The sequence below is a fragment of the Monodelphis domestica genome, chromosome 3 (genome assembly GCF_027887165.1).
Source record: "Monodelphis domestica isolate mMonDom1 chromosome 3, mMonDom1.pri, whole genome shotgun sequence".
Taxonomy (NCBI): Eukaryota; Metazoa; Chordata; class Mammalia; order Didelphimorphia; family Didelphidae; genus Monodelphis; species Monodelphis domestica.
The window spans coordinates 298,073,190-298,093,776 of record NC_077229.1 but is presented as its reverse complement, the minus strand read 5'-3'; the positions used below and the strand labels follow the sequence as shown (position 1 = coordinate 298,093,776).

The window sequence follows — 20,587 nt, the reverse complement described above, 5'->3', positions numbered from 1 at the left end:
TGGATAATGAATCATTATACTTTCATGAATTTTTTTTTTATTAAAACTTATACCTCAGTTTTCTGATTTATACTTTAGACTATGTACAGGTAACAATTCATAGATTTAGAGGTTTTACATTGAAGCCATCACAGATATGAGTGTTTACACTTCTTGGCTGATGGAATTGGCATATTGTATTCAAAGGAAAGCATTGTACAAATGAGTAGCAATAGGGCCTTTCATTCTAGAGTGAACTTAATGACCAAGTTCCTCCCTAAAAAAGAAATGTGTCAAGTAGATACATATGCACAATATTTCATGGGAATGTTAAAGTATATTGATAGATTTTTAAAAATTACTTTTGGTCTTAGAATTGATACTAAGTATTGGTTCCCAGGCAGAAGAGCCATTAGAACTAGGCCATGGAGGTTAAGTGACTTGTCCAGGGTCATATAACTGGGAAATATCTGAATCCAGATTTGAACTCAAGACCTCCCAGCTCTAAACATGACTCTCTATCCACTAAGCCACCTCATTTCCCCCATATTGATAGTTTTTAGACATATGTAAGGAAACATTTTCAGATCCAAGAATGTAGAAATCACTGTAACAGTCTAGAAATAAATTGTATGGTCAACATTTAAACACTACTTATAGCAATGACAAACTAGAAAATAACAAAAAAATTGAGGGGAGGGATAAGTCATTATTTTGAAGTTTGTGCCTTTTTTCTTCCTGCATTTATGGAATGCCATCTGATTATATCACAGACCAACTGGCCTCATCATCTTCATGTCCCAGATAATTAAGAACGATTTGCAGACAATCCAGGATATTTATGATGAATGCTGGCTGGGTTTAAGTTCCCCTCTTTCCTATTTGAAGGAAGTGATAATAAAAGATTGAAGTAACTCAGATTTGAGAGAAAGCAAGCCAAGGGATCTAACTCATTTACACACTGGAGATTCTTATAATTCTCCCTCTTGTGAAGTGAAAAAATATTCTTAAATAATTAATTTATTTTTTAAACATATGAACAGGGGAAAAAACCCCTAGGAAACAAATATGAAACTTTGGGGTTCTTTATCAGTTCCAGAAATAAAGGCTGATCTAGGGACAGAGCTGAACATGATATAGTTTCAATTCAATTTTTTAAAAAGTATTGTGTCAGATACCATGCTAGTCCTTGAGAATACAATCCTTGCCATCAAAGAACAAAAACCTCTGTTAATGACTGCATGAGTTATGTGACTCATCTCTGAGTCAGTTATACATTTCTTTCTACATTCTCCACTTAGCTTTTTCTAGTTGGGCTCCATCTACTTTAAATCACCTGATCAATCAGGTAAAGCTGAAAGTGGTCCCAGGAGTTTTCTTGCTGACAAAATAAGTACCTCTTTTACACCGATGGCATAGTTTTATTATCTGAAACCAAGAGCAATCCTAAGCAGCTTGACTTTAGTTAATTATTGTGAGAGTAGCTTAGAATCTATTATATTAAAATTTACATTATTATATATGATAGTCATTCTTTAAGAATTCATCTACTTATGGTTATGAGTTATACTGGAAGATTCACAAGGATGCAGTTTCATTCAAAATAAAACACTCTTTTTGGGGCCATACTAATGTACATCTATGGTCCACACAACTGATTTGCAATACCTGCCATTCAATTTGTTCAGATGAAAACTGTCCCTTCTATGCTTTATGGCAAAGAACTCTGGGATCTGAACCAAAACTTCTCTAAATTCATTAGTAGATCAAAATTTAAATTATTTCTTGAGAGAAAATGTGGCCTTGTCCAGTGAGAGTAGCATCCTTATTTTATTTTGGTGTACAATAGAGTAGGAAGAGAATAAGAAGATCTATGCTTTATTTTGCTGGAGAGAACTATTTTAACCTATGCAGTTGAATGACTGCACATAGGAGTTTTTGAGACTTGCTTGGGGTTCTATTGGGTTACATTTCCCATGGTCACACAACTTTTTTTTTTTAGGGTTGAACCCAAGTCTTCCTGATTCTACAACAGATCTTTCTATCCACTATGTCATGTTGCCTCTTCCTACAGATCATATTGTTAGAAAATGAGATATTAATCTTTCTGGCTGAGAAACATAAGAGCATTAACTGCTTCCTAAAGTATATTAGCTCTACCTCCTGAAAATCTCTAAAGCACATATCATCAACATAAAATAATCAACCCTTAAGATGCTCATCAGGTAGTTCAGTCATGGGTTGGATGAGACCTTTAACTTGCCACAAATTTGCTTGAGACAACTGATATTTGAGCGACATCTTCAAATCTATGTGTTAACCATCTGTTCCCTCAGGATGTCTAAGATCTATACCTACATTAAGTTAGGACATCAGAAAAATATGTGCTATTGATATGATTATCTTAGCTTCCAGAAAAAAAATGTTCTGACTCAGATTTAATGTTATGCCTTCAGCTTTTATACTCTTGATATAAGAAATGTCCATTTGAAGAATGTCTGCATCTTTCGTAAAATTATAGATGATAGCAATGTCCATTATGGTACTTGGTAACTCTCACAGAAATACCCAAGTGATTAATTTCTCCTAAAATTTAGTGCTAGGAAATATTTGTCTCTGCAGATGAACTTGAACACTGTTTTTATTAGACAATGAGAACTATATAACTCAACATTATATTAGCTTTTAAGATACTCAGTTCTAAGTTTAGTGCTCAGTGGTAGAAACAAATTCATGCACAGGTGCTTTGGTACATTAATTTCTCCTTTTTTTCCTCTGTTTTGGTTATCTTGGTTTCCAGTTTTCCCTGTGTTTATGTCTTGATCTTGTAGTGTGCCTTAACTGCTTTTTAGAAGCAGGTAGGATATAAATGATTAAAATACATTTATAAGTAAAATGACTAACTAAAAATCACATTGTTAAACTATGGATTCCAGTTTGTGAGTTCTTGTTTGTGAGGCCCTTACATTGTTCCAGGATATGCATAAAATTATATCATCTCAATGAACTACCTTAGTTCCTCAGGCTAAAAATAGGCTTCACCATTTATCAATAGAGAATATTTTGGCCATAGATGAAGGAATACCAGTATTGATGATGGAAGCCATGTGACTAAAGGACAGGATACCAAAGAACAGAGGGAAATAAAGACAGAAGATGACTTTCAGATTCCTAAGGCAGGAATAAAACTCTGTCTCTAGTAGTTTCCATTTTATTTGGTTATCACTATTCTTATTCAAAATCTATCTCACTAACTATCTTAAAAATGGTAACATCAAAGGGGAAAAAATAAGATTTACATGAATCTGAATGTTCATCTCTCTTTCTAACTGTTTTCCTTTTTAGAAGCAGACATTGTGACCAATATACTTTAAATATTTTTATATAGATTTTGAAACCTAAAGTAACATATGTTACAGACAAAAGAGTGGTTGCCATAAACTGTGACCATGAAAATGTGGGTTCAAGACTTTGAATTGCCAAAATCATAAAGATAATTTTTAGTGTCTTGATTTAAATAAAAAATAAGTGGTCGCCATGGGAAAAATTCCCAAATATGAAATACCCAAGTCAGTTGGGTTTTATGGAGATTTTAATTAATACAAATGAAGGAATTAAAGAAAGGGAGAGAGAGAGAGTAAGAGGAAATAGGGCCTAGGCCAATGGCCTAGGCCTTTCTCCTTAAGAGAGAAAACTAAGTCAGTCTTTAATCCCTCACCACAAGATCCTTCCAAACAAAACTCTAGTGTTCAGAGAGACCCTCCAGTTCAGCTCCTGAGCTCAACTAAGTTCAGCCACCGAGAGACTCCAATTCAGCTTCCTAAGCTGAACTAAGTCCAGAGGCCTCTGACCTCCTTTTAAAGAGAATTTTCTCCTATGACACCTCCCCTAAGTTTTCACATCTATCAATCACAGTAGACATTTTCCAAAGGACTGACCATTCTTAATTCACATCTTGTTATGACCTTCTCTGGGTAGACTAAAACTTCTGAGTACTTCACACCTCTTTGCTAAGGTTTCCCTTGCAAGTTGCCTGACCTTTTAGTGATTAATTTGATCTTCATAGGTACTTAGCACCCTTTTGTATTAAATCTAAAAATAAACCTAGCTTAAGGGCTTTTGGCCTCACTATAAGTATGAGTTAAGTACTTTTTCATTGTTCAGTAAGGAGTTTACAACTTTATCTTCCCCTAAAGTATGCCTAAGGATGGGTGGAATAATTTTAAAGTTCCCAATACATTCCTGATCAAGTACCTTCATTGTTTAAAATGGGGAATAGCCTTAACCAAATGTTCTAAGGTAGATTCACACATACAGCTTTTCTGTTTTGGGTGTACTTACTTTGAATTAGTAACTTTTTAAACTTCAGAATTTTATAGTGCTTCTCATACATATTCTCATGTTATAGTTTAGTTGTTTTGAGGAACAATTTGGGTACCATTTATTTTTTTCTTTTTCTATTTTGGGTACTTTTTAGGGTCAATTCATTGTAACTTGTAATATTTCATGCTTAGTTTTAATTTCAATGTCTTGAAGTAGCTACAATAAGAAATGAATAGAAGGGGGTGATATTCACATTTCTTAAGAGTTGGATGTAGTCAGGCACCAAAGATTCTACTACATATTAGTTGGATTCACCATGTATGTATTTTTCCTTGTTCTGCTTTTGAGAGCATGCCTGTTAATTTGATTTCTGAAGGGAATAGAAACCCATGTGATTTCAATATTGCTATTAATCAAAGGACTTTGTCTTTAATTGAGTATGTAAATATGATGAATGTAAAAATGCCTGTACCATGAGTGAACCCTGAATTCTGAGAGCATTTCATCCCCAAAGCTTTAGTATATTTTCCTTCATGCCCTCTCCAAAAATGAGACAAATTTATAAATAATATGTGTATACTACTAAGTGTAAGCCTATTAATCTTCCTTTTTATCTTGGATTTGAAAATGTTGTATTATTTTTCAAAATGCAAAAAACCAAACAAACCCTAAAACACCTCTTTCTATTTGCATTGTTATTTCATGTTTGAAAAACTTTACATTTTTCTGTTCTGATCTTTATACAACAGTTGTATCTGTTCAACTCATATTCTTCCTCCTTTTTGGTTCTTTCAGATTTCTGCTCTTTCTGTGTTAATCCTCATGACTATAATCTTCTGTTCCTATCTGGAAAATTCCAATGCTTGGCTCAGTGGACTTCAATTTTTTCTTATTATGTAGTCTAATCAATTAAAACTTTTGAGTACCTGTCCATGTATATCTTTACTTATTTATTAAATGTAGGTGATACTATACTAATCATTAGGTCCATAGTGTAATTTATACTGAAATGGAAATTAAAAGCAGATGAGATAAAAATAATTTGATTCTAGAGGTGATAGAGTTTATTGAGTAGGGAAGTGACATAGACCATTTTGCATTTTAGGAAAATCACTTTGGCAAATGTATTTAGAATAGACTGGAGTAGAAAACCTGAGACAAGGAATAATCTAGGAATCTACTGCAATAGTCTAAGCCTCGGATGATAAGGGTATGTGTTTGGGAGGTTGCTGTGTGTGCCTGTAAAGAATAGAAGTGATATAAATAGATGTGAAGATATAGTAACAGAATTTGTCATCTGATTGCATGAGATAAAGAAAGGACTTGAAGATGACACTGAGGGTATGAAATCCTAGGTGACTGGAAGGATCACCCCTGGATGGTGATAGGGAAGTTTGAAAGAAGGGTGTTTTTGGGGGAAGGGTAGTCTATTAATATCTATGTTGGACATCACAATCAAACCATGTATACATGCTCAACCTGTATGCCTCACTCTGTCCCACCCAAAATGGAAAAGAGAAATGGGATTCTGATTTATAATCTTTATCCCTGGCACAGAGCTCACCCTCTTAATGGTACCTGTCCCAGTCACAAGGTACTCTTGGGAAAAAAAGGGTCTGCATCTCATTTTCCTAGTGTCCCTCAAACTCTATAGCCCTCAGGGAGCATTTGCTCAGCTCAGAAAAGGGGCTCACAGAGCAGAGCATAAAGACCAATTGGGAAATCAGGGTAGTGTGATTGTATTGGAAACAATCCTTACAAGATATAACAGGCAGTGTGGAATGTCATCCACCTTTCTCCCTCCCAATGGTTGATTACACAACCCTTCTGCCCTGTTGGTGGCTCCCCTGGATAAGGTCACATACACCAGAGGAGCACATGCCCCTGCTTGGGACATTACTGCTCTAGCTGATTGACATCTCGGGCCCATGAAACCAATCAGACTTGTCTGAGAGGCTCTTCACACTTTCTTATAAAATGCCTGAACTTCCCTGACCCTGGCATAGCCCTCATGGAAAGAAAAGATGTGCTCCAGGGTCTCAGGGTGCTTGAGAGTGCTCAGAGAACTGGAGGAAGCTGTGCTCCACATCCTGGAAGCAGCTTTTGGTGAAATTATCCTGAATTTCTCCTTTGTTGTTGTTGTACAGTTTTTTTGTGACACTATTTTGGGATTTTCTTGGCAAAGATACTGCAGTGGTTTGCCACTTTCTTCTCCAGTTCATTTAATGGATGAGGAACTGAGAGAAACAGGATTAAATTACTCGCCCAGGACCCCACAGTTAGTAAGTGTCTGAGGCCACATTTGAACTCAGGAATATGAGTTTTCTTGACTTCAGGCCCAGCATTTTTTCCCTGCCACCTTGTTATCCTTTCTTCTTTTTGCCATGGCTTAAAGGTTATGCAAGAAGACTCCTTAGTGTTACCCCTGGTTGAATTCATTACCCATATTTCCCCAATTCTACTTTCAAAGTGTCTGTTTGATGGACTACTCTGATTACCACCTGTTAAACCTAGTGGACTCATGTGTTGTGTTGTGTGAGTGTGTCTAGCTGTGGGCTTTCTTTTGATATTTCCTTTACTTTTCTTTCTCTCTTTCCTGAGTATTTCCAGGTAAGCCTTATAACACCTAACCCAGGCCCTCTACCTTGTCCCCAACATATCAAATAAAAAGGAATTATTGCTTTCAGCGGTGTCCACCCCATCTGATTCTTCTGCCAAGTTTCTTTAAGATCCAGCAACTTAAGTGTCAGTGACTTAATCCTAATTATCATGGAGTTGATTTTACTTCCATTGAATCATTAAATCAAATAATGATTTTACCAGACAATTCATTTCTTCCTTGGGTTGGCTCCCTTCCAGTGATAAATTTTAGGCTGCTCCCCATAATCCAGGTATCAGGTTTACTTTTCCTAGCAGAGTCCTACACTGAGTTTGACCAATAACAGGAGGAAAAAAAAAAGAAAATCACTGAAGGATCTTACATAGTTTCTTGTTTCCGAGTGTCTGTGGTACTTTGGGTTAGCTAAGGCCACATCTTCCCCGTCAGTGCCAATTCCTTACAAGCTGATTATTGCAGCTCCCAGAAAAAAAGGATCTCCTAACTCTGTGTTTTGTTCCTTTCAGGTATATTCATTTCAACCAAATAGAAACACTTCAGCCAGAAACCTTTGGAGACCTTCAGAAATTGGAGCGACTGTGAGTAGTGCCTTCTCTAGCACTTTGTTTCTTTTTGGTTAATTTAACCTGCCTTGATGATCTAGAGCCACTGGGTGACCTTTTGGCCCACTATAGACTATTCTCCAGGAAGTCTAAGAGATACAGATTTGACTTATTGTCTAGGATGAGGGAAAACAAAGAGTTATAATCAGAGATCTTATACTTGAAAAACCAGAGGTCCTTTGGGGACTCATTCCTTCTTTCCTTCTTCCCTCACAGGAGAATACCCCTGTGAAATTTTAATTTTGCTTTTTTTAAAGATGCTTTGAGATTGAACTAAATTATAGCTAACATTCATATCATGTGTAGTCTCTTAACTTAATATTTTCCCACTAAAGCAAAAATTAAGGAATATAGGCAGAAAATGAATTGTTTATTTGCCTTCTGAAGGTTTCTATGTAAGGACTAATTTCTACACTCAAACCCCAAACAGCTTTCAGCAAGGGCACTTGGCTGTTATTTTATCTACATTTTATGCATATGCAAAATGGGCTCATGTTATTATGTTATGAGCTCCTGCTCTTTCCCCCTTTTTTATATGCAGTTTATATATATAATAATAATATATTTTTTATATGCAGTTTACACTAACTTGAAGTAGCTGGCTCTCTTATTCACGCGGAAGAATGGTATTAGTGAGGATTTGTACTTGTATCTATCAATCCATGGAACAATTAGGTGGTACAGCAGAGAAAGTGCTGTGTCTGAAGTCCAGAAGACTTATCTTACTGACTTCAAATCTTGCCTTGGACCCTTACTACCTGTGTAATCCTGGGCAAGTCATTCACCCAGTTTGCCTCAGTTTTCTCATCTGTAAAGTGGCAAATCACTTCAGGATCTTTTCTAAAGAAAACCCCAAAATGGGCTCACAAAGAATTAGACAAGACTGAAAAGTGACTGAATTATTTATCTATAGACAGTAAATATAAATAAAAAATATACACACAATTAACATTATGATATATATCCATCATATATATTTATAAACATGTAATCCAAACATACATTTGACTCAATGTCTCCTAAGGCAACTCATTCTACTTTTGGATAGCTTTCATTATTGAGAAGCTTTCCCTCACATCAAGCTTAATTTTCCTCTTTGTAGCATCCATTTGCTTCTCTTGATTCTGGCTTCTGGCACCAAAAGGAACAAATCTAATTCTTCTTCCTTATGACAACCCTTCAGATATTTCAACCCAGCTCTTGTTCTATACCTTGCCCCCTTGTCAAGTCCTCTGTTGTTGTAGTTAGAGTATCCTCTGTTGTTTCAGTTGGTTCTTTTGTCACATGAACTCAACAGCCTTTACCATCCTGGTTGCCCTTCATAGGATGATCTTTGAATCATAAATATTCTCCTTAAAATGGCTTTCTGGAGCTGAACACAGTTCTCCAAATTTGATATGATGAAAGCAGAGTAGTAATATATGATGATAATAGTAGGTAGCACTTATCTCTTGCTTCAAAGTGTACAAAACATTTTATAAATATCTCATTTAACCTTGCAACAATTCTCAGAGATTGATGCTATTATGATCCTCATTTTACAAAGGAAGAAATTCAGATTTAGTGTCTTGCCTAGGTTCACCCAGACAAGTAAGTATTTCAGGCTGGGTTTTAACTCAGATTTTTTTTAAACCCTTTACCTTCCATCTTGGAGTCAATACTGTGTATTGGTTCCAAGGCAGAAGAGTGGTAAGAGCTAGGCAATGGGGGTTAAGTGACTTGCCCAGGGTCACACAGCTGGGAAATATCTGAGGCCATATTTGAACCTAGGACCTCCTGCCTCTAAACCTGGCTCTCAATCCACTGAGCTACCCAGCTGCCCCCCTAACTCAGATTTTCTTGACTCCAGGTCCAAAAACCCATATGTGCTGAGTCATATAGCAGCTGCCTAATTCAGGTGATTACATGCCTTATTTTTGATGCTATGCTCATTTATACTCAGCTGAGATTATATTAGTTTTGTGGGCTGCTTTATCACACTTTCTATTCATATGAAACTTGTACTCCACTAATAAGCCCTACAGAGATTTTAAGAAGAGTCATCTATTCTCAAAATCACTATTGATTAGTGAAATGAAAATAAAACAACTCTGAGGTACCACTTGGTATTGGCTATTATGACAGAAAAGGAAATAACAAATGGTAGAGGGGATTTGGAAAAATGGTGGCACTAATGCGCTGTTGGGAGAGGTATGAACTGATCTATTTATTCTGTATTGCAATTTGTAGCCATTCCCCAAAGACTATAATACCTTGCATACCCCTTTCCCCAGAAATATCACTGGGTCTTTGTTCCAAAGAGATAAAAAAAAAACAAAAGGATCTATTTGTGCAAAAATATTTATAGCAGCCCTTTGTTGTGGTGAGAAAGAGTTGGAAAATGAGGGGAGTGACTGAACAAGTAGTGTTGGAATGATTGGTGTATAAATAGATTGTAATAAAATGGTATTATGCTATAAGAAGTGATAGCAGGATGATTTCAGAAAAACCTGAAAATATTTACATGAACTGATGCAGAGTGAAATGAGCAGAACCAGGAGAACATTGTGCACACTAACAACAATAATGAACAAATATGAATGACTGAGCTATTCTCAGCAATACAATAATCTAAGATATTCCCAACAGGAAAAATGCCAGCTTCCTCCAGAGAAAGAACTGATGGTTTCAAAATCCAGCCCAAAGAATACTATATTTCACTTAAATTTTTTTGTTCAAATTTTATTTAACAAAAGTACTAATGTGGAAAAAATGTTTTACATGATTGCACATGTAAAATCTATATCAGATTGCTTGTCCTCTCAGGGAGATGGACTAGATTGTTTCTTGTACCTAGAATATCCCCCTTCTCCTTTTTATCTTGTTGAATCTGTACATATCTCTTACTCCAATCTCCTTAATTTCTTAATAACATCCCATTACTTCCTTATGACTTTACTGAGAAGACTTCTTGATATTACCATACCTCTTCCTTTACTTCTATCTAATCTCAATTTTCTACTTTCCAAGAAAATAATTCTTTCACTTGTGTTCTTGATCACATTTTATCCTATTATTTTTGGGGGGATTTCCCCAGTCAAAATTTTCCTAAAAATCACTCATCTTCAATATTTTCTTATCTGTTGGCTCCTTCCCTGCTGGCTACTACAACCATGATCAAATCCTCTTTCCTTAAAAAATTCCCTTTTACCTTGTCATCTGTTCAATGTCATCCTATATTTCTCTTTACTTTCATGTCTTAATACTTAAAAAGTATAGTCTATACTCACTGCCTCTACATCCTTGTGGGTTCTTTATAATTCCTTTTGGGGAGTAGAACTTATTAAAGTTTTAGTGTTAATTTCTGAGACTATAGATATCGTCTTGCACAGGTACACACTCCTCAGATCTGTGTTTCACCAATGTCTGGTTCTAAACTGTCTCAAGACATAAACCCAACTAGAGAGGCTTTCTCTATCATTTTCCCCTAGTTCAGCCAAGATTGTCACTGGCCTAATAGTCAGACTTTCTGGGACTATATTTTTATGCTTTCACTCTACATGAGGTCTCAGTGACCACATTTTAAATCCTGTCCTGCTTGTTTGACCTGAATGCCTGACTGTTCCAATTAGTCTGTCTTGATTTTGACTTTCCCTGCCATAGCAATTCAGGAGGAGGGTCTGGACCTTTCTCACCTGACAGTTTTTGAAAATACATTACTGACATAATAAATAAATAAATAAAGTAATTCCGGACCATTATAATCCTTCTTCTTAATCTTGTGAGTTTCTTCACAAATAGAGGAAAAAGGCACTGATATCATGAGTGAGGAGAAGTGATGACATGCATGTGTGTACATATTTGCCCATATATTTTATTATTATACACATATTTTATCTATATGCAATAGTATAATAAATACATACATGCACACATACTATATAATGGATGTATATGTACATAAGTGTATGTTTATCTTAGAGTACAAATTTGAAGAAGTTCAGGATTACAAGTGAACCAAAAGATGCACATATCATGAAAATTGTAAAATTATTCAATGATGTGATTCCTGCATATTTTAATATGTTTCGTGTATGGATATTTCCTTTGTTTGACATGTTTATTAAAATAAGCAGCTGTTTACCATTTCCTTTATTTTCTTTCTTTGAGTCAATACATTTTATGGTCATATACAATATTTTCTTAGTATTTCATTTAAATGTCTCAAATAGTTTCTATAAGAAAGATAATAGTTCTTAGAGATTTCTGTTATACTGAAGATAACATACATTAAATAGTCAATATCCAAAAAAAAACAATTCCTGCATCTACTGAAACTAAACCAGCAGAGAATATTATACCCTGAACTTAAAACCTTATTCTATTGCAAAGTAGCATAGGGTTTTTAATAACTACAAACAGTCAGAATCAGTTGTGCCACAGCCAGTGAGTTCAATAACCCTGCTGAGAGTGCTCAATCAACTGAGAATAAAGTGGGAGGTTTCTTAAAAGATCATCACCTACCAGCCCAACAGGATTCACTAATGACTCCAAAGCTATAAACCTCTAACACCTCATTAGTTTTCAATTGTTGCGTATTGTTTAGCAAAAGCATTGTCTATTTCCCGTGATGTTCTATTGGGATATGGTCAAAATCTCATTTTTATGGATCACTGCATACCAGGAAGTGTCTTTCACTAAGCAAAAGGCAATAAAGCTCAGAGTGATGAGACTGTAGTCTAAGTATTTGGACAAATACTGAAACTGAAAACGGGGTCCTGGATTTTGCTGTTTAATAGTGTTTGTTCATATTATGGAGAGATTCAACTCAATGCCTGATCATAGGGTGATAGATTTAGAATTAGCAAGGACCTTCAAGGTCAGCCAAGCCAAGCGTCCTTGTTTTACAGATGGAGAAACTGAGGCACAGAGTAGTTAAGTGATTTGCCTAGGATCTCAGACCTGGTAAATTTCAAACTCAGGCCTTCTTTACTCCAAGTCCAACACTCTTGCTGTCTATGCCATATATAGGAGATCTTTAATCAATACCTTTTTTTTTTCCCTAAATCTTTACCTATCATCTAAAAATCAATAGAGTGTATGGGTTTTAGGGCAGAAAAGCAGTGGGTGCTAAGGAATGGAGGTTAACTGACTTGGCCAGGGTCACACAGCTAGAAAAAGTCTGAGACCAAATTTGAACCCCAACCCCCCTTCTCTAGGCTTGGCTTTTAATCCACTAAGTCACATAGCTGAAACCTTGATCCGTACTTCTAAAACAGATCCTTAACACTTATTCTTATAAATTTCTGGGAAAATTTTATTTAAAAATTTAAAAATTTATTATTATTATTATTAATTTTATTTTTAAAAGACATCATCCTTTGTGTAATAATTGTTGTTCACTTGTTTTTCAGTCATGTTCAACTCTTCCTGGTATTTTATAGATGAGGAAGACTTACTCAGGGTCACATAGCTATAGACTCACATAGCATAGAGACTGAGGCCAGATTTGAACTCAAATCTTCCTGACTCCTGGCCCAGCTTTCCATCTAATATACCACCTAGCTATAATATCTGTTTTAAAAGTTACTTATCTGTTTTAGAATAATGTCTGTTTTAAAAACCTTTATTATTATTGCACTTTAATCAAGCATTATTTTCTGTTTTTCAGATTTCTGCACAACAATAAATTGTCTAAAATTCCATCTGGGAGTTTTTCTAATCTGGATTCACTGAAGAGATTGTAAGTTTTTAAGACATTTATTCCCAAGTTAAAATTGGAATAAAATAGAATAAAACAATAGATTTTACTTTCACTTTTTGTATTCTGAATGCTGAAGGAAACTTTGGATGATTGGGTAGAAAAATGTTTCAGATTATTCCAGTTGTAAAAAGGCCAAAAGTTATTTGAAATAGTTTGTCCCAGATGGAGCTGTGATCAATATACTATTTTTCACACATCAAGCTAGGTTTTATGCTTATTATCATATTACTTCTCTAAAGGTTCCCAATTAAATCCAAACACTTCCTAATTTTCCTTTCCTTAAACTTTTCTTAAAAACAAAAATACTATAATACTGTAGAATTCCAAAGCTGTTTCTTGAATAAGCCTTTAGAACTTTTCTTTTCATACTTGTATGACTACCAAAATTGAGTGAATTTTCTACTGTAATCCTTATTTCAATCTCCCTTTATTCATTATTCCATCTGTTTCTCCATCAAACTTTCCTTTGTAAGATCTTCTTCCAGGTTGATCACTGTTCTTTCATGCTATCTCCATTCTCTCATTTTGTCTATTGTACCCTTCTTTTTTCTATGTGTTCTTGTGTTTTTCCCTGATACACACAAATCAAAGTTACAGGCAATAGATGGATGGCAAAGATAAGGATTTTCCACTCCATAGTTCTAGGTAGTTGAGAACATCACAGAAAGCAGACAAAAGAACATCTGTTGGTGGCCTTAGGTTACTATTAAAGCTTTGCCAGCTATTGGAGTGTGTTTTCTGCCTGAATGAGGGCTTATGGGCAAAAGAGTGTGAAGGCTAAGCAAAAGCCAACAACACTAAAATATTTATGTTTTGGGTGAGTTGGTGACAAGATACAATACTGTGAAGCCTTTCAAATGTTAGAGATCCTGAGTGACAAAAAGATTCTCCTCTGCATTTTCTCCTGTCTTAATGATCCCAGCTCTCAAATAAGGTTTCTTTCTTTTTCTTTCTGTAATCATATTTGGTAATTCTCAAGGAAAACACAAAGAGGGCAATCTATCATGGGTTTTTTGGTACAGTGTACTCTGAGCCTATATCCTATCTACAAGGAAATTTCATGCATCTTCCTACCTTTGACCTCTTTATCTAAATCACATTTATCAGTGCTCTTTTTTTCCATTTTAAATTCCTTGTTGATCACCAGTGATCAGCCTGTCAATGTTTTTCTTATCAAATTAATTTTTATTTTTAAATATGTTTCTATGATTTGTTTTCTTCCCCTCCCCTGTTCAATCCCCCCTCATCCCACTGATCAGACAAGCAATTCCACCAGGTTGTACAAAAGTTATCATTTGACACCTCTTTCCATAGTATTCATTTTTGGAATAGAGGGATTTTTTTTATACATGTGATAAGTGATGTAATGTTTTTTCTTTTGCATTTCTACTCTCATAGTTCTTTCACTCAAATGGATAGCATTCTTTCCCATAAGTCTGTCAGGAGTGTCCTGGCTTGTTGCATTGCTATTAGTAGCAAAGTCCATTACATTGGATTATTCCACAATGCTTTACTTTCTGTGTACAATGTTCTTCTGGTTCTGCTCATTTTACTTTGCATCAGTTCATTGAGGTTCTTCCAGTTCATATAGAAATCCTCCAGATCATCATTCCTTTTAGCACAATAGTATTCCATCACCATCAGATACTACAATTTGTTCAACCATTCCCCAATCAAGGGACGCCCCCTCATCTTCCAATTATTTTTGCCACCACAAAGAGTGCAGCTATAAATATTTTTGAACAAGTATTTTTCCTTATTATCTCTTTGGGGTACAAACCTAGTAGGGTTTGCCAGTGTTCTTAACAAAACACCAAGGTTTTTTGCTTGTTTGTTTGCTTCATTGAAACTGTGAAATACAGAATCCATTGAAAACTGTGAATAAGATTTCTTTTGAATTGTCAATGATGGTTCTTCAACCAATATTCAAGTACCTTTTCTTAGAGTCCTTTGATGTTTGTGTTTATTTTGTCCAATATGTCCTAATTTCTTCTCCTTTACTTGATTTGAATCTTTAATTATTAGTGGGATATGTTTTCTTATTCTTTAGATTTTCATGTAATTTTTACTTACCTGTCTGGGTAATTTCAGGTATTATTAAATTCTTTTTAGTTTCCTTCAATTCAGTAATTTTTTAAAGTCAATATACATTTATTAGGCACCTACTATGTGTTGGCCACTGTTTTAAGCCCTGAGGATACAAAGAAAAGCACCTAATATGTGTGGTGCAAAATATAAATAAATATTAAGAAAAATATATATGTATAAATAAATATGGAGTAAATATGAATAAATATAAAGTAAGACACTAAGAGGACATGAAACTATCATAGGGGAATCTAGCTGTGTTTGTTGTAAGCCTAGTTTACTTTTATTCCAAAGATTTCAACATGCTTTATATAGTCACATTTCCAGTTAGATAGAAATGTCTTTTATATTTTATAGATGGGAAAACAATTAAAGAACTTACTTTGAAATCTGTTGTCAATCAGTGACAGAATGATTACTGTAGTGTACATAGTTATCCCTCTTCAATCCCTTATCCAACTTACAATCCATGATATCAAAATTCTGGAAGAATCTATGATTTTATGAAGATGGTGAGCTTCCATTGTTGAAACTCCCTGCAGGCCACCTGTACCCTGTCTGTGATTTGAGAGATAAACCCTAAACAGTTGCTTAAGTTACATAGGGGATAAGTAATTTGCACAGGTTTGCATGAGGTTTTTACAGAGATTTTTCAAGATTGAAACAAAATATGAGGAAAAAAAACAACTGAAAGAATCATATCTACAGTTGAATATAATTCCATTTTCAAAATTATTTGGAAGCATTTTAGTAATCAAAGAACTATGATTTAGTAGGTGAATCATAAGAATGCGAGAAAGGAGTTTGAATTCTATTTTTAATGTCACCAGTATGTCCATATGTATGATATTTTATAGGCCCCCTTACATCAGTTTCTCCATCTATACAGTAGAAAATATAATTCTTGACAACTGCTACCTCACAGGAGTATTGTGAAGATTAATGAAATGATTTTTAGTAAGTGTTTTCTGATCCTTGGGCAAAAGGCAATATGAAAGCATAAAAGATTTTTCGTTTTATTTTCCAACATAAAAATCTCATTCCTCATGATGCAATTTCTTTCTTCCAATTTTCTTCCAAAATTATCTTTCAAGCAAAAAATGTGACATGAGACGGACTGTGAAAATTCTTCTGTACTGTAGTCTTAGATTGGTAACTATCAGAAGATGGAGACTATATCTACTTATTTCCTTTATTATCTTACATAAAAGTTACCTGCACTTAGAGTTTACTATTTGCAGATATTGGTAATTTTAAAATTAACACCAAAGAAGTAGCTTAACATGGCAACAAAAGAAAACAAAATACTTAACTTGAAATTCTGCCTCTACTTGCAACTTGCATGCTCCTGGGTAAGACTCTTAACCTTTCTCTGATTCACAACTGCTTCAGCCTCACAAACTAGATGGATTATAATAGCTGCTGCCTCTACATCTAAGGGTCTTTGTCAGTATCAAATGAGATAATGCATGCAAAGCACTCTGGAAACTTTCAAGTGCTATACAACTGTTAAGTATTATGATCAATATTTGATAAGCCTAAAAAAATCTAAGAAAGCTCTTTTTTATGAACATGTGCCTATTCCTTCCAAGTCATCTAGCATCTCAAAAATCAATTTTCTGTGTTTCTTTCTCAGCCAATGTTTGTAAGTAATGCTGAATTCTGCCTGAAGAAGATGAAAATATCATTGGCAAATATTTAACAAAATTAACAAAATTCAATAAAACAGATAATGTTATATTTTAAACTCATGTATGGTTTCGTGCCCTTTGTGTCTATTTGAATTTGACACCACTACTGTATAGCATACATCACAAAATATAGGTTTTTTCCCCCTAAAACCCTTACCTTCTGTCTTAGAATAAATATTGTGTGTTGATTCCAAGGTAGAAGAGTGGTAAGGACTAGACAATGGGGGTTAACTGACTTGCTCAGGGTCACATAGCTGGGAAGTGTCTAAGGCCAGATTTAACCCTAGGACCTCCTGTCTCTAGGCCTGGCTCTCAATCCACTGAACTACCCAGCTGCCTCCACAAAATATAGTTTTCAATAGAAGTGCAGCACCATAACAATGTGACAACATACCTGAATTTATGGGATATAGCCAAAACAATACTTGTGGAGAAATTTATATCTCTAAATTCTTACATTAATAAATTAGAGAAAGAACAGAATAATAAAATAGGAAGGCAACCACAAAAATTAGAAAAGAATAAATAAAAAATCCACAATTAAAAAACATTAAAAGTCAAATATGAGATCAAGAAAATTTAAAGTAAATAATTTAACTAAAATAAGTCTAAAAGCTGATTTTATGAAAAATTAATAAAATAAACCAATGGTTAATTTGATCAAAAAGGAAAGAATATCAAAATTTCAGCATCAAAAATGAAAAGAATGAAGAAACCAAAGCTGCTTATAGTTATATGAAAAAAATGCTCTAAATCATTCTTGATTGGAGAAAATTCACATTAAAAAAACTCACACCTATCTAACTGGTTAGTATGACAGAAAAGGAAAATGGTAAATGTTTGAGGGGATGTGGGAAAACTTAGACACTGATATACTTGGCATAGTCGTGGATCTGATCTAGCTATTCTGAAGAACAATTTGTAAGTATGCCCAAAGGTCTCTAAAATTTTGCATAACCTCTGATCCACCAATGCTACTACAAGTCTATAATCCCAAAGAGATTTAAAAAAGGGAAAAGGACCTATTTCTACAAAAATATGCATAACAACTCTTTTGTGGAACAAAGAATTGGAAATCAAGGGGTTTGTTCATCAATTGAGGATTGGTTTAATAAGCTGTGGTATGCGATTGTGGTACAAGGCTATTGTGCTATAACAAATGATGACCAGGATGATTTTGGAAAAATCTGGGAAGACTTGCATGAACTGATGCAAAGTGAATGAGCAGAACTAAAAGAATACTGTATACACTGAGAAAAAAAAATATTTTGTGATTAACACCTGTGAAAAGTGTATTCTTAGCAATGCCCCATGAAGAGAGAACTGATAGTGCCTGAATGCAGACTAAAACGTAGTACATGTCTCTCTCTCTATTGTTCTTATTCTTGTTTCCCTCTCCTCCTCCTCCTCCTTCTCTCATCTATATCAAATTATTCGCTCTCTTGGGGAGGGAAGAAGGATGAGAGACATTAAGGGAGGACAGGTGGGAAGGCAAGAGAGAATTTGGAACTCAAAATTAAAAAAAAAGAATCTTAAAATTCATTTTACATGTAATTGGGAAAAAACAAAATATTAAAAAATGTACAGTGCCATGATGACTTTAGTTCAGATTTTTTACTAAATTTAGCTTAAAATATTCATTCTTCCTTCTTTTTCTTCAGTTTCTCTGGTCACCTTAATTGCAGGTTGTTGTTATAAAAAGAAAGATCTGACCTTTTTACTGGATATTTAAAAATGAAAAACTAGAACTAAAAAAACACAGAAGAAAAGAAAGTGTCATAAGACCCATGAAGGCCCAGTGGGTGAAAGATGTTATTAAAGAAAGTGAGACATTATGGCCTGTTATAGCTTGGCATTTCTAATGTTTCCTAAGAGATCTGTAGTGCCATTACTTCTTGCATTTAGCTCCTATTCATATAGAAAAAGAATCTCACATGAGTATTGAAGTGAGAATTGACTCTTTCATATTTAGCAATTGCAACCTCTTTTTATTGAGAGTACCACATATTGAATTGATAGTGCTAATCAGATGAATGAACTTTTGGACTCAGTAATGCTGAATTTGCTCTATTTTCCAATCAAGCTGCTGGCACAACAAAGCGATCAATGACAAGGAATAAACCAGGACAATCAGAACCCAACAATGCACTTCCTGAGTAAGCAATCTGTGCCTTTTATATCTAAAATATAGTTCATTTCCCCTTTAAAATAATTGTGTAGTGACATCATTTGTATTTACATCTCCTTCATTTATGTATCTTCATTTCTGTATTTACACCTCCATCATCATTTCTTCTCTTTGTGTTAGCCTGCAAGCTGTTCCTTACTACTAAAAGTTAAAAAAAAAAAGAATAAAAGCATTTAGGAGAATCAGATATCAACTGAATCTTACTATATATATATATATATATAGTGTTCTATACCCATAGTCGCCTGTTCCTGCTAAGAGGGGAGTACAACTTTTCTCATTTAATTATCTATTGTCATTATTAATCATTATAATTACCCAACATTTGGTTTCTATTTACATTGTAGCAACTGTATATGCATTTTTGGTTATGTTTACTTTGTGTCACTTCACATAAACCTTCTTAAACTTCTCAGAATTCATCATAGTTATATTTGTTCCAGCACAATAACATCCAATTAAATTTATATATGATGATTTGTTTAAATATTCTCCAAATGATGGGCACATACTAAAGTAAAATACCATTTTACATAGCACTTAAAATATTTCCATTATGGCTATTTTTTCCTGTTAAAAGTAATTTCATAAGTGTAAGTCCCATTTAAAAAAATAGATGCCATAATATAATTCTTGAATACAGGTGAGAAGATAGTTTTCCTTCTCTAAATTTAAGCTATTTTGATTTAGTGCAGATATATATTATTCTTCAGTCAAATGTAATATCAACTATTCAGAATGAGAAAGTCAGGAAATCTTGGGTATTTTGACTAATTTTTGCCATTCTTTGTGACCTTGGAAAACTCACTTTTGCATTTGAAGGTTTTTAAAGCTCTAAAATTCTACAAGTTCCTAAAATGACTAGTCTGCCATTTTTCCCTGCTGTATCTGATTCTACCATGATAAGAATATTTGTGGGGACTGTTAATGATGTCCCATGAGATTTATCATGCTTCCCTGAGTGACTTTTTCCAAGTCTTGGGAGTAGAATGTCTTCATGTTACTTTGACTTTTTGGATGAATTCCCTTAACAATTTGAAACATAGAAAAATGCTTTTCAAAGTTCAGATAGATCTTATTCTATTATATATTCAGGTATGTTATCTATATTTTCATCATGTCATGATATTCTTTGAAGACAATGTTTCCAGAGGCACTTTTTAAAAATAGGTTTGGCTTATTTTAAATGTACATTTGAACACTCAAAAGGTTGTTTTGCTTTTACCAAGTATGATTTTGTGGAACTCAAATAATGTTTCTACATATTAGAGTTAGATATTAGAAATAGCAAAGAAAAAATTCCCCATAAACTTGTAAAGTGGTCACTGGCATATATGTATACATACATTATATGTT

General features: G+C 34.4%; 1 protein-coding gene across 2 annotated transcripts in view; it reads left to right on the top strand.

The window, feature by feature from the left end:
* The window catches only part of PXDNL (peroxidasin like), a 584,754-nt gene that overhangs the window by 360,060 nt on the left and 204,107 nt on the right, over positions 1-20,587 (top strand). The window contains exons 5-6 of one of the 2 annotated variants that reach the window (XM_007487140.3): positions 7,426-7,497; positions 13,172-13,243. In XM_007487140.3, the coding sequence (XP_007487202.2) occupies positions 7,426-7,497; positions 13,172-13,243 (144 nt within the window). Of the gene's footprint in view, positions 1-7,425; positions 7,498-13,171; positions 13,244-19,126; positions 19,200-20,587 lie in introns of those variants that run through there. The other variant, XM_056823900.1, reaches the window with a different exon arrangement.